At 44.8% G+C, this 24662-nt stretch overlaps 1 protein-coding gene across 2 annotated transcripts in view; it reads left to right on the forward strand.

Annotated features, from left to right (window-relative positions):
• Positions 1 to 9591, forward strand: part of SCUBE2 (signal peptide, CUB domain and EGF like domain containing 2) — a 44060-nt gene extending 34469 nt beyond the window's left edge. For both annotated transcript variants that reach the window (XM_064657362.1, XM_064657363.1), the window contains 5 exons: positions 2048 to 2209; positions 3403 to 3600; positions 4175 to 4327; positions 5307 to 5386; positions 6121 to 9591. In XM_064657362.1, coding sequence (XP_064513432.1) covers positions 2048 to 2209; positions 3403 to 3600; positions 4175 to 4327; positions 5307 to 5386; positions 6121 to 6273 — 746 coding nt within the window. In that variant the 3' untranslated portion in view covers positions 6274 to 9591. The remainder of the gene's footprint in view (positions 1 to 2047; positions 2210 to 3402; positions 3601 to 4174; positions 4328 to 5306; positions 5387 to 6120) is intronic.
• Positions 9592 to 24662: the final 15071 nt, after the last annotated feature.

The following is a 24662-nucleotide window of genomic DNA, read 5'->3' on the forward strand; positions in this document are numbered from 1 at the left end:
CAGCTCCCAAGGTTTTATCACAGGGCTGAAAATCAAATGGGGATCATATCTTTAAAAATGATGGAATTTTGTTAGCATCTTTGGTATCTAAAATTTAAAAGGCTGAAAGGCAGCTATAAAATTGTCTTTGAAAATAATGATAAATATATGTGTCTGTGGAGAGAGATGAAATGTTAATCAGTATAGCGATTTGCTCAATGTCCTAAAGAATGGGTAAAAGAAAATTGCTTATAAAAATCACCTGAGGAAAAAGTCTTATTAGAAAATCCACTGCTGCAGAGTGAAAATAAGGTATGGAAATAAGGTCCTGATGAAAACATTTGGTAGTGGTTTGCATTAAGAGATCTGTCTAGTGTCAGTTAAGATATGTTTACCATTGAGAATTGCAACATATTATAAGAATTTTGCAGTATTGCTAAAGAATTAATGTACTGGTAATAGTGTGATATCTAAGATTTCTTCAGTGAAGAATCACTAAATCCACTAATGGAGTTGTTTCATACTTAATTTTGAAAAATTGAAGTACTAAAAGAACACATTAAAAACTTTGGATCAAGATAAGAGGAAGTGATTTCAGTTTTATTTTAGTATAAACAAAATCAAGTCTATAAATGAGGTTCAGTTTTCAAATTGGAGTGAAGATTAAAGGAATTTTTCTATTAACTGGAATGAAGAGCTCAGGGATTTGCATGTGGAAGAGGCCACATGAGACATAGAATCACAGATGCAAGAACTATTTGGAACTTGTATCTGAAGCATTTGGATTGGGGCAGCACGTAGGGAAGGATTCCAGGCTGAGCTAGCTTGCAAAGCTCAACAAGACTAGAATTATTTAGGAGTAAGCAGAGCTTAAAAGGAATAGAAAAAAGGGACTGTGCAGCACAGAAAACTACATTTGATAGTAGATAGTAAATTATTTTAATGTTGAGCTGAGAGAGATAAACTTGCCAAATGAGGTAAAAGGAATAGGAAAATTTTTTTTTGAACCCCACAGGAAAAAAGAAGCAAGGTAGTGATGGAATTAAGAGCAAAGATAACATATGACTGATGCTCCTGACTGCTTTAAGTTTCAACACAGTTGATGATGGGCATAGGTACAGAATAGCTAGGCAAAATCAAATCAAAATCCACAAATTAGAGATGTAAACAAAGGTGTTTAGAGTCCTGTATTCTCAGATTTCAGTAAGAGAAGGAAATCTTCCTGTCTGCATGCAGGGAACTAGGAAAAAAATTTGCAAGTCTGCTAGAAAGTATTTCCCCCCTACGTCTGTCTATCTCTCATCTAAAACTTCCATAAAATCTGTTGTATTTATGGAAGAGCTGGTGTGTTGGAATGGGGCCTCGCTCTGGTGATGCAGGAGGTGCTCTCAGCAAGCCCTGTGAGGGGTACAGCTCATGTGTCTTGCTAACATGATGACTTTGTGATGTGATGAAATGAAGCAGCAGCAGAGCTGGTGGAGGTGACTGTACCCTGAGTCATGGTCTGTTGTTGAAGGACAAGGTGTGATCATAAGAGAAGGTGACAATATACCAATTTAGTCACTAATATTGATACAACGTGCCCCTTGTAGAGGACCAGAATCTCTCACCTCTGCTTGGGCTGAGCTGCTCTCAGGGCTGTCCAAGATGCAGCAGCAGTGCCCATGCTGCCTGGCATGAGCAGGCAGGGAAGAAAGGTTTAGTTGGTATTTTCCACTGATAGTCTGTCTTCCAAGTCAAATGCCTGTGGCTAAACCATTTGGTAACACGCTGTTCTACTTGGTGTCCTTCTTACAAAATCATGGTGGTTATATTCACTCCCCCATGTCTTTTATTGCTGCTTTCACACAGAACTACTCTATTGTGTTGCATTTGGGAATTCTAAACTTGCACAAAATGAGCTGATAAACTGAAATTTGTTCAATTACCTCTGCTTTGTTACCCTCATTGTTTATGAATATGGCATTTCAGTTGCTGAAATTGTACTAGGTCATATATAAATCTATAAAGTCGTATTTTATGCTACTGCCACTCTTTTAACCGTGATGCATATTTAATTACTGTCCAGTTCAGTGTTCACCTGGCCATTTTTATAATACCACAACTCATCGGTGTATTCGCTGCGCAGTTGGGACATACCAGCCTGAGTTTGGACAAAATTACTGCATTGCATGCCCTGGAAACACCACTACTGATTTTGATGGGTCAACAAACATAACACAGTGCAAAAGTAAGTATAGGAAGATGGTTTTGATGATCTCTTACCATTAGTGTTCAGAGTGGCCCTAAGGGCAGAACTTAGCGTTGCTCTAGGGAGCTTGGAGAGAAGGCAGAGGTGTTGCTCCTCTTTTGCTGCCTGCCTGCATTTCACCCCACATGACTTACTGAGGTCTATGAGAGACCATTTCTGCAGACTGGTTCCATCATTCTTGTATGGTAAGTGATGCTTGTGTCTTGCCTGTTGGTGCTGGATTGCTTAGGATCTCACTATTAAATCTTTTCTCCCCTCATATAACAGAGTTTGTGTTCTTGGCACCCTGATTTTTTTCCCCCTCCTATTAAAAGGAATAAGGAGTGGGCTCACAAAACCTAACAGCTCTAGTAACCATTTCTTCTTAATAACAGCCTTTGAAAAAGGCAACTACAAATAGAACCACTGTTCTAGATTTATGGTAACTCTAGTGTGGGAAGCTGAGGGTAAATTAAAGAGGGAAAATAGAGGGCAGAGAGGTGACTGCTCAGAACCACCTCTGGAGACACTTATATACACACAGACATATGCACACATACCTACACAGAAATGTTTTTCTGGAGACTGCATGTCTCTCACTTATAGAATCTGTTCCCTGTCCATGTCACAGCCACACATCACTCTTACAGGGCTGTAGTGCCCAAACCCTTGTTGCTGCACAGAGCTGGGGAGCACTGGCAAAGCAATCTGCAGCGGGGTTTACCCTCTGTTACTGCCAGCAATGCTGATCTGTGCATAGAAAGGGCCTGCTGTACTCCCTCTTCTGTGCTACTGCAGATATGGTGACTGAGCAGAGCATCTCAGGCTCCAGTTTGACCTCAGCTGGTACTTATATAAAAGCCTGGTACAAGCAAGTGGAGCATCCTTGTTTTACCACTGCTGTGCCCTCTTACAACTGCCTTGCCTTGCTGCTTGGCTATGGCTTCGTCCATAGCACCTGCTGTATTAACAGGGACTAATCTGTGTTTTTATATCTCAACATTGATTAAAACAGTCAGGCAGAAGCAGGCAGCAGTGTGAAGAGAAGCTGGCAAAGAGAACTGTACCTGCTCCAGCTGCAAACAGAAAAGTGTCCCCATCTGTCACCCGTGTACTGTTCCTGACAGTGACTGCAGAGGAGCTGTGGGATGCTCTCACTTTTCCTTGTCTTGCATACCATGTTGCTTTTTCAGACAGGCAGTGTGGAGGTGAGCTGGGAGATTACACTGGATATATTGAATCACCAAACTATCCTGGGGACTATCCTGCAAACACCGAGTGCACTTGGAACATTAACCCACCGCCAAAGCGCCGTATTCTGATTGTGGTTCCAGAAATATTTCTACCAATAGAAGATGAGTGTGGAGATTACCTGGTGATGAGAAAGAGTTGTAAGTCTGAAACATCTACAACACAGGCAACACTGTTTTCTCACATGCATTTCTGTTTACATAAACTAAATGTAGCCTGGCTGGCCTCTTCTTAAGGGTTGAAATTTCTTTAAATGGCAAATTGAGAAGTCCTGTTTGGTAATGCTGCTCCATAGGTTTGGGTGAAACAAGGGTGCAAGGCTATGATGTGTCAGTGAACTCTGAGAAGTTGTTAAGAATGGGTAGATGGTTCAAGCTAACCATGTACTATGCTGAGCCTAAGTCTAGCCTAGATTAGGAAAGAGGAGATGCTTGCTAATCCCCTGAAGGTGCCTGATGTGTGAATAAACAGCTTCAGTTTCTAGTGTAGTCATGTCCTTCAAACAGTAGGCTGTTTCTTTTACGAAAAGGGAAAATATTCCTTGACCAAGAAGTCACTCATTGATGGCCTGCCATCCACTGATGGCCTGCCACATTTTGAGGACTTTTCTTACCACCAGCAAGCATTTTGTCATGGTAGTGTAACCTATTTTCTAATTGTTTGCTAGTGTGAAGCACTGTCAGATAACTGCCTATTGTGTGTTTCCTTTGAAAGCTTCTTCCAACTCAGTGACCACGTACGAGACCTGTCAAACCTACGAACGCCCCATAGCTTTCACTTCTAGGTCTAAGAAATTGTGGATCCAGTTCAAGTCGAATGAAGGGAACAGTGCCAAAGGATTCCAAGTTCCTTATGTAACATATGATGGTAAGTGGGTGTGAGCAGCTGAGCCCGTGTGGACCAGAGCAGCTGCAGCAGTGCAGAACTCCACTCTCCAACAGCAGGGTAGCCCAGTGCTCTCAGCAGTGTCACTGTGAGTTGCTCCCAGTAGCTGTTTTCATTTAAAGCTAGTTAAAGAAATTCTGCATTGCACTGTAGTCTTAAGTGCCACTGTATTTCCAGCCTTCCACAGACCTAAAGAAAGATCTGGGGTTTTGGGCTCTGGCCTGCAAATTGCAGAGCTCAGAACTAGAATCTAAGTTTTATGCACTTTTGTGCCTTCCGAGTTCTGGGTTGCTTCAGGTGGTGATAATGCCCCCAGTTAGGAAGTAGGCAGAGCCCAAGTGCCTCTGGTTTATCATGTTGCTGCTACCATTTGTGATCAGATAGCAAAATACCTATATTGAAAAAAAGCTTGAGGGGAAAGATTTTCACCTTGTCTTTGCCAGAATCATCAGAAGTGAAACTGGAGCTGAGGCTTTGCACTTCAGCATAAGTGAAGTGATATTGTATGTTCTGTTCACACTGGATTAATGATGGAGGAGTCATCTTTGCTGCAGTCTGCAGAGTTTCATCAACAGTGGATACTTAATTTTCCAGGGGAAAGCTTCCCCCTAACTCCTTTTTTTATCCCTTTTCCTGTGGAAAAAAGTCAATAGCAGGTTGTGGGTTTTTACAGATGGGTTCCTGCAGTGCAGTTGGTGGTTACAGTGTGCACTACATTCTTAAGTGCTTTATGATTTCTTTTGCTTATGACAGATTGATGCTGGGCAGCTCAGCACGGTACACTGTTCTCATTGTAAACAGTATTTGTAGTTTCTTTACAGAAAAGCATTTGGAATAATTTCTGACTGCTAATATGAGGGCCAAGTACTACTGGTTCTTCTGGGGGCAGAAGAACCAAGGGAAGTATTGAGCATGTAAGTGAAGTGAACCTGCAAATTACTCTCTTGTGCATTCCCTATAGAGGATTACCAGGAACTAATAGAAGACATTGTCCGGGATGGAAGACTTTATGCATCTGAAAATCATCAAGAAATACTTAAGGTACATTCCTTCCACTAAGCATATTGGTTTTGATTGAAAATGATGTTATTTGGTGAGAGTGAGTTTGCTTCCTGCTCTGATCAGGTCTGTTCCTTGGTGCATTAGATTTGTATGCTCCAGGGGAATGGGGTCAATCAGCAGATCCTGATTGTGCAGAGCAATGGATATGAGACCCTCTGCCCAGGGGGATTAAAGGTGGATCAGACCTATTAGGGAAATCTGTGGCAACGATAGCCCTTTCAGTAGACTGTGCTGGAAGGAAGTGGTGGAGCAGACTGAGGGACATGGCATTTAATTTCTTGGGGAAGCACTTGGTGCTGCTACTTGTAGCCTGTAGATTAGCAAAGGTTTTTCCTTCCTGCGCAAAAAATATCTCTTTGTGGATTTCTCTGACCTTAGTTAGGAGACTTGCACAGACAAGTTGAATGCATTTCATCCCAAGCAAACCTTTGTTTTGCTGGATATCAGATCAAGTGTGTGTTTCTTCTGTGGTTTGTTTGTTTGTTTGCTGTTCTTGGAAGTATGAGGAGGGAAGAAATCCTGGTGCTGCTGATGTGAAACTCCAGTGATGTCACTGGGGCCTGAATGTCAGCCTTGCTCCACTAGTTTCAAAGCCTTAGTACTTGAAAAGTAAAATGCCCATAATCTTTTATGAGTTAAACAGTCATTAAACTTTGGTAATACTGACCTTAACTCCTCTCTGGAATTACTGTAATACTGCTTTCTTTTTCTAGGACAAGAAGCTGATAAAAGCATTGTTTGACGTGTTGGCACATCCACAGAACTACTTCAAGTACACAGCCCAAGAGTCAAGAGAGATGTTCCCAAGATCCTTCATTCGGCTGCTGCGCTCAAAAGTTTCCAGATTTTTGAGGCCTTACAAATAGTTGGCACTGTACTTAAAAGCTAAACCAGCCCTGGGCATGCACAGAGGGGCTGTGGTAGGTGGGGGTGCTTTCTGTGTTTTACACACTGGCAGAGACACTCCAGGGAAGCTCGCCAGCTCCGTTCTTGGCAGAGTTTGGCTTTCTCAGCTAATATAAATATTTTGGTGAACAAAATTTTGATTCCTTTCCAGCTAATACCCGTTGGGTACCAAGGATACTTCATGGGCCTCTGAATTACAGACTGCCCATAATTTCTGTAACTGAATGGCACCAAGCAGAAGTTTGTAGAGCTCTGCCCTGTTGCTTCATCAGTGACTCTAAAAGCTAATGAGGACAGACAAGCTAAGTAGTGTGGTTTGGGATGAACCCTGGGCTGCCATTAATGCATTTTACCTCAACAAAGCTGAGTTCATCTTTGGTGTCACTGAAAGTGAGAACAGGATTGATGTCTCTCTTAACTTTTGCTACGCAGGAAATTCAGAGCCAACCAGTGAGTCCAAGAATTGCACAAGGTGTAATTTTTATTTGAACTATGTGTTGTATGAAGCATATGGAGGAATAAGCAAAGGGTTGAATATTAGCTTGAATGTTTGGGGTCTGGCTCACACTGTGTCCATGCTAATGACCTGTTTGTTTAAATGGAGTGATACCAGAATAAACCAAGGGCACCACAGCATCGGAAAACAGGCCCTGACCCACTGAACACTTCCATTTTGAGCTGTCTGCAACTGTTAAAACAGATCAGATTCTTTGCTAAATCCCAGTGCTGTCCCTGTGCATAGGTCTGGGACAGCACAAGGCATCTTCTAAGTAGTGTAAACTTCTGTTCTCTGAGCACCTGCAGTTGAACACAGAAGCCTGATTTTAAATGCAAGCTTTATATAGATTGTGCTTTTGTACATCACTGTTTAAACCTGGATAAGGTATGAGCCTCAATCCTTATAGTCCTCATTTTATCTGAGCACCTTGCAATGGCCGTGTTGAGCAGAGAAGGGCTGCTTTCCCTTTCTGGCTAGAGAGGAGGAGAGATACAATGACTCAGCCAGACTGTGGCCGCAGGAGTCGTCTATGGCAAAATGCTGTTCAAGATTCCCGAGCTCTGTGTCCTTTTCCTCAGGCTCTGTTTCCTGTGTGAGAGAAGGCTATTCTGAGAGGGCCTGTAAGGAGAACTGTGTTGATCAAAATGTTGTCTCAGTGCTTTTCTGTCCACACTTACATGTCCTCTGGCTGTGCAATCCATTCCCTCAGAATAATGTACCTTGGGGGCCTTCTGCTTTGAAGGAAGCTGACTGCAGTCCCACACATTTGCAAATGGACTTATGACTTCTGTCTTTTGGTCACTGGCCGTGCCAAGGGGTGCAGTGGACACCAAACTCCCTCTCTGTGCCACCTTAGGAAAGGTACTGGCACTTCACAATGTAGCCAGGACAAATGCTCCCTTTCCTAGGGGGTGGAGTCAGATCTCCTGGGTTTCGTTGCATTGGTATGTGGTATTTAACTGTTGTATGTGAATAATACCACGTCCACAGTGTGACAGAGGGAACCCTCATCAAGAGCCGGGGTCTGAATCTCTTCCTTGCACTGTTGGGAGCAAATGGGTATTCCCAAATGCAGCCTGGCTGATCTGCTGTGCCATGGCAGCCCTGCTCTGCAGCGTGAGGCAATGCAGCCTGTGTGTGGTAAGGACATGTCTTGGCCATGGTGTGATGGGAAGGGGCCATGGCTTTGGCCACAGCTGGGGAGCAGAGTCTCTCAGGATGGCACACTGTCTTCCTCTTGCTGCTGCTGAGGAGGAATTGCCGTGGTCTGGGCAGAGGAGGAAAATGATTTGTCCTGCTACCAAGAGAGGGAGAGCTGTGTCCTAACTGGCTGCAGCTGCTGCTGGTGGATGTCGTGGCAAGGTGGTGGATGTCCATTCCAGAAATAGGGCTGCCAGGCCTGCAGCAAAAGAAGGAAATGGGCTTGGGCAGGGGGAGAATCAGTCCTGAACGGCGTCCTGCTGCCTCTGGGGGCAGGGAGGACAGGGGTTTTCTGGAAGAAGGTATGAGGCAGTGTGATTGGTGAGAGGAGTGGCTGAGGAATGCCAAAACAGGCAGAAGGGTGGTGAGAAGACTTTGCTGCATCTGTGAGGAAGTGTACTGTCATGGGGGGATCCCAGGAAAGTATTTCAAGAGTTTCCCTCTGGCTGCACAGCCCTTACCCCACTGCTGTTGGAGGCTTCCCACGCCAGATGCAGTGTGTCAGTGAGTCCCAGTGACCCACCAGCCATCTCTGTGTGGCAGTGGAGCACTCTGAGATGCTGCAGTTCTGCTCTGGTAGTGGGGCACTGGGAGTGACCATGGTGTGCCAGCTTTGGGCCAAGCCCAGTGGAGTGGCTTTGCCGTGGTGCTCGTGTGCTCGCTGCCAAAGGAAGCAGCACAGTTCTTGCTGTGTTCCCTCCCAGGAAGGCTACAGATCTGAACGGTTCTGTTGTGTGTTGCTGAGTGACACATGAATCAGTGATTGGTTTCAACAAGGGTTTGAGAATAACCAAAGCTGTGAGACCTTCAGAAGTTTCTAATTGGTGAAATAGGGCTTTCTTGCTCTGTGCATGAGTTACTGACTCGAGCTCTGGGTTCATCGCACTCCACCTCCTCTTGCAGTCCCACAGTTCCAGCTCTGCATGGTTGCCTGGGACCCACATCTCACCTCAGGTCTGTACAGTGGATCTCAACTTTGCTTCTCTGATGCCCCATGAGCACAGGCCGTTTTTGCTGCTGTCTGTGGAAGGAGAGGAGTGTATGTGTCTGGTGTACGGTCCGAGGCCGAGGGGAAAACCTGCCCTTTTTTCGAGGAGAGTCCTTATTTTTCCACAGCCCTGTTCATTTTCTACGTTAAAAGTAAATGACTCAGAAGCACTTCTGTTACCCTTGATCTAACATTGTGAATCAAAATTCCCCCTTTTACTGTAGTTCCTGTGTGTACAGTAAAAAGTGAAGAGGGAATTTTTGCTCTCTTAAATGCTGGGAGAAGTGATAACTTGCAGAATGTTGTAAACACTTGGCATTGTATCTTCATAGTGATGGTAGTGGCTCTGTAGAAATTTTAATTTCTACTTTCTGTGTGGTTGTAGACTGTTGTGTTTTGGCAACAAATGATTCAAAAAATGTTTAACCTTATAAAACAAGATTTACTTTCTGAAATAATAATTAGCGTTAACTGGGTGACTTAATGTCACCTACATGAGATAAGCATAAGAATCTTGTTCATGATTGTAAATTAATGTAAAATGTTTCAGACTGTTACTCTTGGTAAGAGAAATAAACCAGTGAACTTTTAGTTGCGTGAAGTTCTTGGGTAATAGTTTAAGTTATCTTTGCTGTGCTAAACAATAGTATTGTGACAAAATTAATGGATGTGTAGTAAGTTTTTGCACATCAGATAGACTTTATCCTGGGAACATCTGCTTACCATAGCATTCTGTTTCATGTAGTATAATACTAGCCTGTATCTGTACCCATAAAGATACAATTCTTCACATATTTAGTGGTGCACATCATTCTAGCTAGTATAATACCAGAATTATCCTGGTATTAATTCTAATAATTATTCTAAAAATGTTTCCTATATGATGAGCTGGAGTTAATTGGTTTCTTGTAACAAGCTACATGAAGACAGAATAAACAACTTAAGGTAACTCCAAAGTATTTTATTACTTTGTAGATCCATCTGATTTTTTTCCTGTAAAGCTGAAATTGAACACACAACCCCCCCCCCTCACAAACTACCTTGTTTAAACTTAAAAAGATTAAAAAAAAAAAAAACAAAACCAAAGAAAACAAAGGGAAAACCTGTGTTAAGACAGGTTCCCAGAATATTTTTAAGATTACAACACAGTACCATTATATTCAGTAGCTTAAGTTCTTCGAATTAAAAAATAGAATTAAGTCATATGAAATTGTAAATGAGTCAATCTATAACAATAATTTTTAATACTATTTTTCTGGGTTTTGGGATTTTTTGGTATGTTGAGATTATTAGTTGTAGTCAGTCTGCCAAATTTATAAAAGTAATCTAAATATCTTCTCCTTAATTTATTCAATTGCTTATTTGACCCTTTGCTTCCTTTGATCACAATGACAAGAACTGATCTGTATTCCACTGAATGTAGCCACCTGGGCTCGTTTGGTGTGGTTTTGGAAGGCACAACTGTGTAATTCAGCTGTTTGCTGTAAAAAGGTGACATTGGTTTATGTGGCAAAGACAGAAGAGTAAATGATATACAGGGATACAGAGGTCATGGAAAAGTATGATGACTACAGGCTAATCACAGCAGAAAACTGTTATTTAAATATTCTTCTTGATATTATGGATGTTGCCAGTGGTGGATTGCAATGGTGGACACATGACTGCCCAGATACCCTCCCGGACAGGCAATGTCAATATGAACTATCTTGTGAACTCCCAGAGCAGTGGGAGCTGAAATTCTGACTGAGACCTTTGGGTGTTTACATAACAGAAATAATTAATAGCAAAATACAGAGAGCAAGACCTGAAGCTTATTTAAATCCAAGGAATCTGAGGAGGTCTGCTGTGGGTAAGCAGGAAGGAATGGTATTATGATAATCCTTTGTAACAGAATGCAAGGATAGTGGTCCACAAATATTTCTGAATTAATTTAATGGCCAGTCTTCGCAAGCGAAGATTTGGGAAAGGTCATAAACCCTTCGAGCCTGCGCAGTGGATTTTTTAGGTGAGACACAGCGTGCGCTGAACTGAGCCCACCCTTTAATCCTGAGGTTCATCTGCCGGGGCCGAGCAAAGCTTGGACAGTGGCAGTGAGGTCCCCAGGACGTAGCTGGATTGCCATACAAGGCTGACGAGCTCCAGCTGCCCGGGGGGCCGGGAATTGAACCCGGGTCGCAGCAGTGTGAGTCCTGCACTCTAACCACTAGACCACCAGAGGCCCCATTTCTGAATTAAATAAGCTTAAATGCAAATGCTTCTTCTATCGTGCATATAGATGACATCCTGTAAACGCAATAGATGTGGAGTGCAAAACCTGTCACAACTAAATTGTATATTTCCACTCTTCCTTTGAATGCTGCTCCATTCAAACTGTACTTGTGCAAGGCTCCTGCTGGAGGAGACGAGTACTTCTTAAAGAACTTGAGCCAAACTCAGGGCTGGTACAAGTAGTTTTGTTTCTGGGGATCCCTGGAACCAGCCTGTCCTACCTCACATCCTGCAACTGCCCGTTTAGTTTGAACAACTCTTGCTCACAGGCAGATTTTCACTGTCTGTCGTGGAACCCTGCTTTCCACAACATGTATTCTGCTGGCACTGTGGAACACCCGTGAGCAGTGACACAAGTATTAACACCTGTGGGGGAAACAGGAGGAGCAAGAGAATTCAAGGGACGGATTCTGCTCAGTCGGTAAGTTCATCCAGTTTTTCCTCCAAGTCAGTGCAAAATATGTATGACTTCCTGCACATTGCTCTTTTAAATAACCTTATTAAATCACTTTAAGCGTTAAAAAGGAAAAAAAAAAGAATCCTTCTCTGTTTAAAAATGTGTATGTTAGTGAAGTTTTTACTCTGATTAAGCATATTTTGAAGAATAATAGTTTCTCGAATTCTACGAAATAAAACCTGTTTACTACAGAATGAAAAAAAGATAGGTCAGAAAAGATGACCTTGAAATCTTTTTCCTTACTGAACATGTCTATAAATACAGAATTCATTAAGGAAACTCCCTCACTCTGGCTAGCTGCTAAGCTTGATCTGATGCACCAGAAGCCTTCTTTTTTTCTTGAGCAAGTTTATTTAATAGGCAATGTAGACTTACAAATCATATGCCATGAAATCCCTCATTTGTGATGATTCTGGGGATCAGGAAATAAAGAGTTCATAGTTTTAAGGAGAAAGTTGCACTGGAAGCTGAAATATTCTGAAGTGGTCACTTGAGATGCAACTTGTTGTTTAGTAGTTCTTAGTTCAAGTGTTGCATGTTATGCCAAGAACACTACAAACATTCATGAATTACCTATGTTTTTCAGGGCAAGTTTTGGCCTGACTAGATGTAGAGAGCAAGCTTTGTCTTCTGGGCCTGAGTCAAATATAGCAGTGGTATCCTGAACGTGTTTTCGTGCATTCTTTCCCTCTTGCTGTGTTAGAAGAAATGGAACAAAAAATACTAAGCATGGGCAGGAGCCTTGATGTGAGTTGGATGAAGGAGCTTTATCTGGAAATAAGTTCAGGAGATGGAGAAGTGTAGATACACACATCTGTGTGCCTGTCTCTGTGTGTTTGTGTTATAGTTATATATGTATTTGTCAATAAGATAGTCATGTGTGCAACAGCTTTCATGAAAGGAGAATCAAAAGAATACAGTTCTTGAGCAGAAATATATGAGGGAAAGTTTAAGAAAAAGCAGCAAGCTGGCCCAGGATGTGAACTCAGGAGGTGTGGGATGCCAGGAAGTGTGGGTGTAGTGCGTTCTACATGAGAATACCTGGTGGGGCTTAAGTAGAAGAGCAAATGAAGCTTCAAACACACCTCAGATTTCCCTTTGGAAGTACCAAAAGTCCTTTAGTCATGTGCTATTTGCTGTCAGTGTGGTGCACAGGGAGCCACAGTTTGCTCTGGATGTAGAGCCAGGGATTTGGGGTTGCTTGTCGCTGTGTACAGAACAAGTACACCAGGCTCTGTAGCTGTCACCAGGTGGAAGACCTGTTGCAAAATCCCAGCTCACCTGGCTTCTGGAGGTGCTGCCTGGAGTAAAACCCAGCCATGGAAAGAAGCTTAGGGTAAGAGAGTGGACCGTGATTTTTGTGAGGTTTAAAGTTGAAATTAAGAAAGTGTTTCAGAAAGCTGTGAATTCAGCATCTCTGTGTCCAGCAGGCACTGCTCGTGAATTTCAGGTGGCCCCCAATTTGCTGTTACTGATGTACTGCTGGTGTGAGGGGCTGCATGGAAAAGCTGGGAGGTGCCAGTTATTAAAAACAGGACTGGCAGAAAAGTGCTCAGGGGGCCTGTCTGGCTTACATAGCACAACTATTGTGCCCCAGCTCCCGTAGGTGCTAATTCTCTCAGCAAACTTACAAAAATAAAACCCTGAAAAAGCTCATCCATGCTGAGAACAGCAACTGCATTCACTGGGATAAGGAAACTTAACTCTAGGAACTGAATGCTCAACACTGCAAGCATTGCTGTCTTCCTCAGCTGGTCCAGAAAGCCCTGCAGCCAGTGCCTGTGGTGTGAGAGGGATGTAGCAGTGCTGAAATAAGCACATCACACATACCTGTCTCAGGTCTGTGCAGGACACATGTTCAACTTGACCATTTGCTCTTGGAGTGGATAACAAAGGCCTTCAGCGCTCTATCCCAGCAAGGTATGTTTCCACATGCAGGAATGGAGAAGTAAAATCTGATGAAGATGACGGTCTGGCTTAGGGGTGTTCTGGACACATGCTCTGGCACACATTCATGTGGGATACTAGAGCCTCATCCCTCCCTAAGACATCTCTCAGGGTCTGTTCTTGCCTGGAATATTGGGAAGGGGCTCAAATAAGGAGATTTTGGAGGGTTTGGGGAGCTGTGATAAAGAGGCGTAGGCTGTGGTGGCCTACCTGAAGCTGCTGTTCCTGGAGCTGTTGGCACACACAGCTCCCTGTGGTGTTGCCCCAGGGCTCAGGAATGTGCCCAGGCTGCAGGGTACCATCAGCAGGGCTTCCCACGAGAGGGCAGCATGTGGCCCGAAAAAAGATAAAAACTGCTACAGTCCCTGCTGACAAACAGTGGTTGGGTTTGGATGGTTTTTCTGCAGCAGGAGGCCTAAAACAGACAGTGGGTTGAAACTGGGGCTTTGTTATCTCAGCAGCTCTTGTTCCCAACCACTGCCTCTGATCAATCTTTTTGAAGAGCAGAGACTGAATTTGTAAATAACCTTGTCTTTTGAGTTATTCTATTTTTACAACAACATACAAATATGGGACCTAGAAAGATGCATGCTCCTGAGCCAGGTTTCCTCCTCAGGTTGCAGTGGGATGAGACCCTCTTCTGGACTGAATTCTGGCTGTTGATCAAGGCCATTCCCCCTTCTTTTCCAAATTACTAGTGAGGAAATGTGCGGGTTGACAGTTGTTGATTTCCAGGCAGAGTAAACCTCAAAGGAAGCTGAAGGAAATGGGTTGTGAATGTGTAACTTCAGTTACTGTTATTTACTTCTGAGAACAGTGAGTGATTCTGGCACTCTGCCTGACCCCATCACTCTCTTGACTCAGTTTTTACAGATGTCAATAATGAACTTTGAACATTTGTCTTTGCAAATGAAACGGTGTGTAGTCAGCTACTGATTTCCTCATCATTTGGTTGCTCAGCTTGATCACAGCTTGACTCCTATCAGTGGTTGGACAGATGATCTTGTGGTAAATTATACCCAAGGTAGGGCAGAAACACCTCAAAGCACCGTCTCAACATTCATACCCGCAGTGCTCCTGCTCCTGCTCTCCTGGGGCAGCTGCCTTCCTTTTTGGGCATAGTGTGAGCTAAAGTATCTTTCAGCTGACTAGACTTGAAGGTGGAGATATTTAACCAAATCACAACATGGCAAACACAACCCCTGTGTTAGGAGAGCTACATTGAAGTACTGTTGATGGTTCTGTGTGTGTGCAAATATTAGCACTGAATATCCAGTAACATGTCTGACTAACTCTTACCAGTTAGGAGTTGCTGCAGTTCTGCATTTGCCCTGGGAGGAGGGTACAATGGTAGCTCACTTATACTTGCAGCACTTGAGAGTGCTGGAGTCTCGGCTTCATAAAATAAACATAAGGGCTCCACAGAGGTGAGAGATCCTGTGTTTGACTAACACTGTGGTGACCTCCTCTCTAATGCTGATGTAAATCATATTTTTATCTTAAAAGGATATTGTAAATATCTTAGGCTCAGATTTTGATTTATCTTAAAGTTCCAAAATAAAGATATTTTGATACATTTGATGAACTCAGGATTTGAATGTTTTAAGTTCCAAAATTTATATACTTTTTTTTTAACTTATACCATTCAAATCCTGAGTTAGTTGACTACTCGTCTGTTGTAAAACCAGAGTGAATCCAGACTTGATAAAGAGCCTGTACAAAACCAGCCACCCCCTTCTCTTCTCTTCTGAAGGAGAAGTGCAAAGCTTTCCTAGATCTGAGCTCCATAAGAAGGTGGAAATATTTGTCAAATGAAATCCCTCTATGAATAGGCCTTTAACTGGTAGTGGCAGAAGAGGTTCACAGTCAGTCTTTTAAAAAGCATAGTAAGAATGTTGTTCCTTGGTGAATCCCACATTGGCACGAGTTGAAGTAAGCACCTGTTCTCAGGGCTTTTGCAGAAGAGCTAGGAAATTCCAATTCTGTTCAACCTCATTTGCTTACTTCATCACTAGAGTTTGTTATTTTTGTCACCATCACCTGGTAAACTGGGCAAGCCATACAAGAACCCTTCACAAGGCAGTACTGTTTCAGAGCTGACCCGTACTTCTCCTGTTCCAGAGAGAGAGTGATCTTTTTTTTTTTTTGGCAAGGTTTTAAATTATGTTCTGAGATTTGTGTTCTCCATGAGGTAAATTCCACAAGAACTTGCCTCAGGAGTTCCCCCTCCCTCTCCTGAAGTACTGCTATTTAGGAATCATACCACTCCAAAGCATCTGGAATGAGAAATGCCTTTGCAGCAGATTTGTACTTGGCCAGAGGGAAGTTCTCTAGCTAGAAAGCCAATAAAAACAGTGAGCTTTTAAAAAGTTTGCGTAACTCCTTTCAGGACTAAGAGTTCCCCCCTGTGGCAGGGAGCTTTCAGATACCTGTGCCAGCTCTAAACTTGTCATCCAAAGACAGGAGATTTAGAAGACCCCTTCTGCTGTATAAGCTGCCACACTTTTCTGATCTTGCTCCCGCTTGGGCTGCCATGGTTTGCTCTCATCCTCAGTTCAATTTTCAGTGATTACTTCAGTCTTGTCATTGAATGGTGAGGGCAGAGTGCTGAATCTGTGGCCTCACACGCTTCCATAGCTTCCATCTTTTATCCTGGAGCCAGCATGCATTGCACACTAACGCAGACATGGGGTTATGGGGAGGAAAACCCTGCACATAAGCACCTTGGCTATCAGGATCCCAGTGGGAAATGAATGTGATATGGTCTTCTCATGGTCCATTGTGGGCACTCACCCAGGGTGCCAGTTGTTTCTGGGAATGATTTAGTGGTTTGAAAGTAAAAGGGAGAAAATGAAAACCCATTTTTCCATGTGTGTGGCAATTTAAAGCTGGCAGCCCACGGCTTGGACAGGGGCACTCTGTGCTGGGTTAGGAACTGGTTGGAGGGTCGGGCCCAGAGAGTGGTGGTGAACGGGGCTGCAACCAGTTGGTGCGAGTCACTAATGGTGTCCTCCAGGGATCAGTGTTGGGCCCAGTTCTGTTTAACATCTTTATTGATGATTTAGATGAGGGGATTGAGTCCACCATCAGCAAATTTGCAGATGACACCAAGTTGGGGGGGGGAGTGTTGATCTGCTGGAGGGTAGGAGGGCTTTGCAGAGGGACTGGACAAGCTGGAGAGATGATCTGATTCCAACGGGATGAGGTTCAACAAGGCCAAGTGCCGGGTCCTGCACTTTGGCCACAACAACCCCATGCAGCGCTACAGGCTGGGGACAGAGTGGCTGGAGAGCAGCCAGACAGAAAGGGACCTGGGAGTTTGGATTGACAGGAAGCTGAACATGAGCCAGCAGTGTGCCCAGGTGGCCAAGAAGGCCAATGGCATCCTGGCCTGTATCAGGAACAGTGTGGCCAGCAGGACCAAGCAAGTGATTCTTCCCCTGTACTCAGGGCTGGTGAGGCCACACCTGGAGTGCTGTGTCCAGTTCTGGGCCCCTCAGCTCAGGAAGGATATGGAGGTGCTGGAGCAGGTCCAGAGAAGAGCAATGAGGTTGGTGAAGGGACTGGAGCACAAGTCCTATGAGGAGAGGCTGAGGGAGCTGGGGCTGTTCAGCCCGGAGAAGGGGAGGCTCAGGGGAGACCTCATCACTTTCTGCAACTACCTGAAAAGAGGTTGTAGTCAGGTGGGGGTTGGTCTCTTCTCCCAGGCAACCAGCAGTAAGACAAGAGGGCATGGTTTTAAGCTCTGCTAGGGGAGGTTTAGGTTGGACATTAGGAAAAAAATTTTTTCAGAGAGGGTAATCAGACATCGGAATGGGCTGCCCAGGGAGGGGGTGAATTCTCGGTCCCTGGTGCACTTAGTGCCATGGTCTAGTAACCACAGCGGTGTTGGGTCAAGGGTTGGACTTGATGATCTTGGAGGTCTTTTCCAACCTGGTTGATTCTATGATTCTATGAATTGATGGGTAAATATTTAAAACTTCTTGCTGCCAAGTTAGGATTGGGTCAGTAGATTACTTCCATGACTGTATCTAGGCAGGTATGTCATCCTGGGTATCATGTATCCCTGCTGTATCCCCACTGATGTTCAAGGTGTTGACACAAGGAAAAATTTGGCCAGCTGCCTTATGTTTAATTAGCCACACAGATCTAAAGGCAAATACAGATGTCTCAAATATCCCAGGGTAACACATACCTTAAACACTGAAAAGTCTTTGCTTCCATGCTGTTGCTCTAATATCACACGTGATTTTGTGTGCATACTGATATTTTGTGTACTAAGGAGTGACTTTTCACCATGCTGGGAAGGAGGTGTTTTGCCTGGAGAGCGGTCTGCATGTAATTCCCATTCAGCAAAGCATTTAAACAAGTACTTAAATGTGTTGGTGGATAGAAACGGATTGTTGTATGGAGTATTTAGACCAAGAATAGATTCCTTTGTGTCCATAAATCACTGAAAGGTTGCTGGCTGCTAGCATGGCTGGGTTTTGTAGTGGGTGCTGTGCAGAGCCTTTGTCCCTTGGCATGAAGAAAGGGAGAAAATTGCTAAAGAGGCAAGGAATATGTGGGTGAAAACAATGGCATATCTCTGTTGGAGAAAACTGGGAGCTCTTACTCTTGCAATGGCTGTTTATCAATGTCTCGGATACTCTGCTTTTTAGGTGTCATCAGTTCCATGGTTAATGACAGTGAAAGCCTCCTGCAGCTCCCTGGATGTGGGGAGCCCATAATCCTTTGGTGTGAACTGTTTCAAGAGGCAAACAGCAAAATTCCACCTGTGGGGTGGTTGCTGTTCACCCCAGCGGGCTCCTTGGGTGCCATCTCTGATTTTACAGTTTGTTGTTAAGCTCTACTTAGTCCAGGCACTCGGAGCTGGGTCTGGGGAGGGACACTGAGTGCAGCTATCACACAACAGCATTCACTGGCTCTAGGAGGAGGCAGGGCATCCCAACCACGTTGCTTGATCATACATGTGATCTTTTTCATTGCAGAATCCAGCGATAAGCCTTTGTCTCCTGGGTCTCCCTGCCCTCTCCTACCCCTCAGAGCCAGCCCCGACTCATCCCACCAGCCCCGTGCCTTTCGGGAAGCAACAGACTCCCTGTTATTTCTTGGCAGTTCCTGCTGGACTGACATAGAACCTGATGGGAAGAAGAGCAGCGCCCTCTTCCTCCTGCCTTTCAGAGCTCAGAAGTTCTGAGCAGCAGCAGCAGCATTCCTGTGTGTCCAGCCCAGCTGCTCCTTGGTCTCCAGATGTCAGGCTTCTGGAAAGTTGGAAAGAAGCGAGGAAACCGGGCTTGTATAGTGTGAAATGACTCTCGATGGTTTAGCCTTAACAAGACCCCTCCTATATTTTTAATGACCCGAATGTAAAATTTATGGCATGGAATGCCCAGCAGCAGAGGAAGCCTTCAGCACACAGGCTGCCTTTTGCAGGACAGAAGTGAAATCCCTTGAGGTTTGGGAAGTCTGAGTGATGTAGTTCTGGCTGGCACTTTGAATATATGTGTAGATTACTTCAAAACAAATATTTGCAGTTCAACTCTAACATACATATGTTAGGGTGAGAACTAGTGTATATTAATATTTCTTAATAATTTTGAAAATTTTATACTGAAATAATTTTAGCATTGCACATAATAAAAAGAGGTTGGTGTGGATACATATTGAGAGAAACATAACCTGCCCTCTATGTACACCATTCCCTGCCCACCTGCCCAGGTGAAGTTCCTGAGGAAAGCCATACACGGGACATCTGTGGAGACAGAGACAGATACGAATTTGTCTTTTTACTTGAGAAAAAAGTTCCCTGGTGTCTTCAACTCCATGAGAAACTCTGTGGCCATCTCTGTGCTCGTGCATGCAGCTGATTTCTGAGCAGCACCGTGTTCTGAGTTGTGTCTGGTGCTTGTCTTGGAGGAAACCTCACTCTTTTCCCTCACCCTTGAGCAGGAGCAGTGCAGTGTCCCATGCAGAGCAGCCACCAGCACCTCCATTAAGGGCTGTGGTTGTTCCTGACGGTCTAAGATGTGGAAGCTGGGGGGCCAGGCTTTCTGTCTGCCATGCCAGCCCCTGTGCCTATTGTTCTCTTATCCCTTCCCCAGTGTTTGGCAAGTCACCTGCTAGCATTTCCCTTTCCCCTTGGCACCCTGTCCCAAATCCCTCATCTGCCTCTCTGTTGGCACATGGAACCCAAAGCTTCTTCCCTGGCTCACGTGGGTCCTGAAAGGGGCTCAGCCAGTTTTCCCAGTGCAGCACAGTCACCAGTGTGCTGGTTGAAAACTCCAGAGGCAGGTCCTCCATCTGGCACAAACAGCTCCTAGACAGAAGTTAGTTGTCACTGAGGTACATGGTAGAAGGCACTAGAAAATGTACCATTTGTTTTCCTGACCAACTCTTACTATGATTTTAATGTTTTTTAGAAGCACATTTCAGCCTCTTTAAAACAGGAAAAATAAAGGTAAGGGAGCTCTTGCAAGACTTGCTATTTTAATCTCCTGGTTTGACATGTGCAGCTTTTGTATTCCTGAAACTATCATCCAGCTCCTGCTTCTGTATATGAAGAGAACTAGACAGATAAATTCAGTTCATTCTCCTGGGAGAAGCTGTACAGTATCTGATTCCTGAAAGCAGTGTCATCTGTGCCCCTGCTCTGTGCCTGCTGCCACCAGCTCAGGCACCACACAGAACATGGGAAACAGGGGAAAGGAGGTTGGAGCTGCACCAAGGATAAGTAGGGAGAGCTGCCCTGGGAAAAGTTGTGTCCATGAGGTGCTCATGCTTGTGATGGGGCCCATATCCCAGTCCAGGAGATCCTTTCCCTTGGTCAGCACTGGAAATACAGAAAGTGAGTGTGGAGTTACTGTATGAAATGGGCCACATCTCTCAGGAATCTCAAACTGATTCTACCTTTGTATGTTAGAGGATTTCTCCAGCTCTATCTGTAGTCTTTGTCTTGCTACAAATGATGATTAAGAATCCTTCTGGATTTTTTTGTAGCCAACCTTTTTAGAAAAGGACTGGTTTGTAGTCTCCAAATTATTTCAGTTGTATGCCTGAATATAATAGATCTGACCCTTACTGATTCACTGATGGACAGAATAACTTCTTTTTCTACATCAAATATTGTGGTCTCATTTTCTTGAGCTCTTCAGTATTTTCTCTGGAATCTGCTTCTCTAAAGTTTTCTCTTTCTGCTGGGGTAAATTATTCCTTTTGGATCTGCTGCCTGCTGCCGCTGCTTCTGTTTCTGTTAAATTATACCCCTCTCTCCTTTCTTCTGAGTTTTCTGGGGCATCTCTGCATTTCTTCAGGGCATGACAACCACTAACAAATCCCTTCTTTTTAGGGAAAGATGAGAAATCAAGGAAAAGAAAAAAAAAGGGACCGACCCCCTTCCTGTGTTGCCTGCTGCTTTCCTCTTCACTGAGAGGAGAGATGAAATGGGGGTGTGAGCGAAACTCCACAGCTCTTCTTTCCTTGTGCTGATTAAGCTGCAAGCGTGACTGGGTTCTGAGCCAGCATAAACAGGCTGTAAATGGGGGTATAACATAGCTGGGGTTTAGCTCAGCCTCCATCACATGTGAAGCAAATTGAGTTTGCAGGCAGGACCGGTGTCACTGTGTCTGCCAGGTAGGGCAGCCGATAAGCCGATAGTGAAGGTTGTGCATCCTCTACACTCTCTCCAAGGGTGCTTGTGCTGCCCTTTGGTGCTGCCTTCCCTGTCCTCAGCTGTCATGGCAAAGGATGTGTCGGAAAGTCCGGGGAAAGCACCATTTCACCTTGTTTGCTCTTTGCAATAGGTTTCAAAACTGAGGACAAAAGCACCTCTGTCCTCGGCTTTCCTGGGCTGACAGATGCCCTGGGCACAGGACAGAGTTCACTTCAAACCTGCAGTTCTGTTGGTACCTGCAGGGCCACCTGCCTCCAGTCTCCAGCAGTGTGTGCCACCCATCCGTGCTGGCAGCAACCAGCATCTCAGCTTTCCAGCAGAGCCAGCCTGTCCTGGAGGGCAGGGCCAAATCCCAGGCTCCATCACATCACTGTGAAGCTTCTTTTGATGCTGGCCTTGATTGGAGTTGCAGAGGGATGCTCCATGCTGCTCTGAAGGCAGGAAAGAGGAAGAAAAGTGGTTTTGTTCCTTGAAGCTTTTCTTGAGTGAGGGACAGTCATCATGCACAGGCCTATTTCCAGTGAGTGGAGGGCAATTTTTCTGAAATGTGCCCCTATTTAGACACATCATATGGGGAGCGAGAGAAATGGTGCTGGCTAATCTGTTGCAAACAAATGACCAATTTGGAAGTAAATCACTCGGTTTGAGCTCTCTAAACTGAACCCCTATTTCAGTGTGAATCCTGCATAATTTGGGCAGATAATTTACTGCTTCTTCTACTTTCCTCTTGCACAGGATTAAAAATCAAGAGGGGAATTAGGCCTTTATCTCATTTGTCACTCTTGAGCACTGAGCAGATTTTCTTCTGATCTGTTGTCACAGGGTGCATTTATCCCATAGAGCAGAAGTGAAATTGCAGGGCTCAGACAAAATGCTTGTGTGCTGAATGGAAATGCAGGCTGCAGCCTCGGAGCTGCTGTGTGAGGGAGCTTTTCATGCTCCACTTGTGCTTGAAGCTTTACTCTTTTTGCCATAAGCCGGAGCTGACTGGGCATTTGCTAGTACCTCAGGTAGAGTGCTGCTACTCCATGGAGCTTTTATATTAAAAATTGCCTCCTGGTTTCAGTAGCAGCCCTTCTGCTTCTTTCTGTGCCTCCTTGCCTTCAGGAGAATGTGGATGTAGTCATATATCTTTATTTAATCAGCTGGAAGAGTGCCAGATAGCTCCCAAGGTGAAAAATAAGGTGCTTTTATCCTCCTGGCTATGTGTGCCCATAGCGGAACAATGGTCCTGTCAGGTAATGAGGCTGAGTCAGCATGGGGAATAAAAATTATCTCTTCAGATGTCAGCCCTGTTATCCTTCTGCGTGCTGACATCTTCACTGAGCTTGGCCTGGCTCATGCGTAATGGTCTTTATGCGAGGCTGTGAAATAAAGGGCTCAGGTTTCATGGCATTCTGCATCCTCATCTGATTTTTTTCCCCCTCTCTTCCAGGTCATGTGAGGAAGGGCTAAACATACACAGCCTGTCCATGGCTGCAGAGCTCAGATGTATAAGTTTACCCACAGAGTGTTGCTGTTTTGGCATCGCTGCAGCAGCTGCCATCAGCCCTGCTCAGTGACAGCCCCACTCCCCATGCCAGGAGTGGGAACTTTGGGGTGCCAGTGGTGTGGGCACTGCTGTCAGAGATCCTCCTGCAAAGGGACCACTGTGTTCATGTGTGTTCATATCTCATAAGATTTACATTTGAAATGCGCTGAGCTAAAGCAATAGGTGGTTGGTCTGTGCTGTTGGGGCTGGGTGAAGGTGAGCAGGGCCAGCTGCAGCTCCTGACTGCTGGGGCTGGATCCTGCCTGGCCCCCTCCCTGCTCAGGGCTTGGCAGCAGCTTGCAGGGAAGGGAGGAAGGAGAAACTGGTGCTGCGGTTTAAAGCAACTCTGCCTTCTTACTGTTCTCATTGCTTTCATTCATTTAGTTTTGCACATATCTCAGTTGCTGCAAAGGGAATGTCTTTCCCTGGCTGCTTTCAAGGGAACCCCTGTTTTCCCTCTCTGTGTTCTGTATTACTTTGGGTCTCCTTCCAAAACATTTTTCCCTGGCCTCCCCTCTCCCTTTCCTGTCAGTGACAGGAGTGGTTCCCTGAAGCTGGCCAAAGACTGGTGGTGTCTTGATGATGGACAAGATTCTGCTGGTGGGGAAGAGTAAAATAGGGTGAATGCCCCAGTTCCTCACAAAGGTAGAAGAGCCTTGGAAGTCAAGCTTGGCATAAATCCTGGGCTAAGCTCTGCTTTTCTTGTGCTTTACCTAGTGCATCAAAGTTTTCTCTTAGTTTAACAAGAGGCAAACCCATGTGGATTGTTTCCAGATCTGTACTGTCTATCTGAGGCAGAGCTGCATTTTTTCTGCACCTGTTCCCTGCAACAAATTGCTTGGAAGGCAGAAAGTCCAGGTGAGCACCTGCTGCCTTCACTCACTGTTGTAGTGGAAGAAATCCACATGTGCTGTTAAGAAATATTTCTTCTCTCACTATTATATCAATCAGTCTTTACAGTATGAAAGTGTATTTAGTTGTTAATGTGTATCAGTTCACGTTGCATGCTGTAATGTAAAGAGGTAGTAGAATTTTACTGGAGACTGCAGTATTGTTCAAGTTATTGCTTTAAGTAAAACAAGTTAAAGGACAGCCTGGTCCTAGAAATAAGGACTTTGCTTCTCGGAAGCCTAGAGTTGCCCATGAAGGATAATGATACCCCTGGACAGCCGTGGCAATGCCAGCATCATCATCCTCTACCATGTCTTTGATCCAAGAAAGTGCTGGGAGTGTTTCAGAGATAAGTAACTAGAGCAAGACTGACTCCAGCGACATCTGGATCATTAGACAAGCAGTAAGAAAGCTGCAAAACTAGCTGCTTTGCAAAGCTGATTCGTGATCAGTAGTGTGAATGCTAATGATTAGTCAAATTATGCTGCACCTGAATATTTGATGGGTGTAGAAATCCTGTGAAAAACCACACTTAAGGCTCTCAAGTTTGGCTGGCACAATTTTTGTGACAGTCTGCCTGGGGACTTGAGTAGACAGTGATGATGCTGATCAGTGCCAGCAACGCTTTGGTGAGGCCAGGGGCATCCAGAGCCTGCCCTGACCCTTCCAGCCCCAGGGGTAAGGTAGCAAAGCTCAGCATGGCCAGGTGCACGGTCTCTGTGGGGCTGCATCCCCCCAGCCCTGGGGGGCAGAGGCACCCAGGACCTCATGGGTGCTGGGCAGCCGTCACCTGTCTGACACTGCAGACTCCCTAACGCGGCCACAGCAGCCGCGCCTGCAGGGGCTGTCTGGGAGGTGTGCTGGCTCCTGGGGCTGTTTGCAGCTCTCAAAGCCCC

The sequence above is a fragment of the Pseudopipra pipra genome, chromosome 6, assembly GCF_036250125.1.
Source record: "Pseudopipra pipra isolate bDixPip1 chromosome 6, bDixPip1.hap1, whole genome shotgun sequence".
Classification (NCBI taxonomy): Eukaryota; Metazoa; Chordata; class Aves; order Passeriformes; family Pipridae; genus Pseudopipra; species Pseudopipra pipra.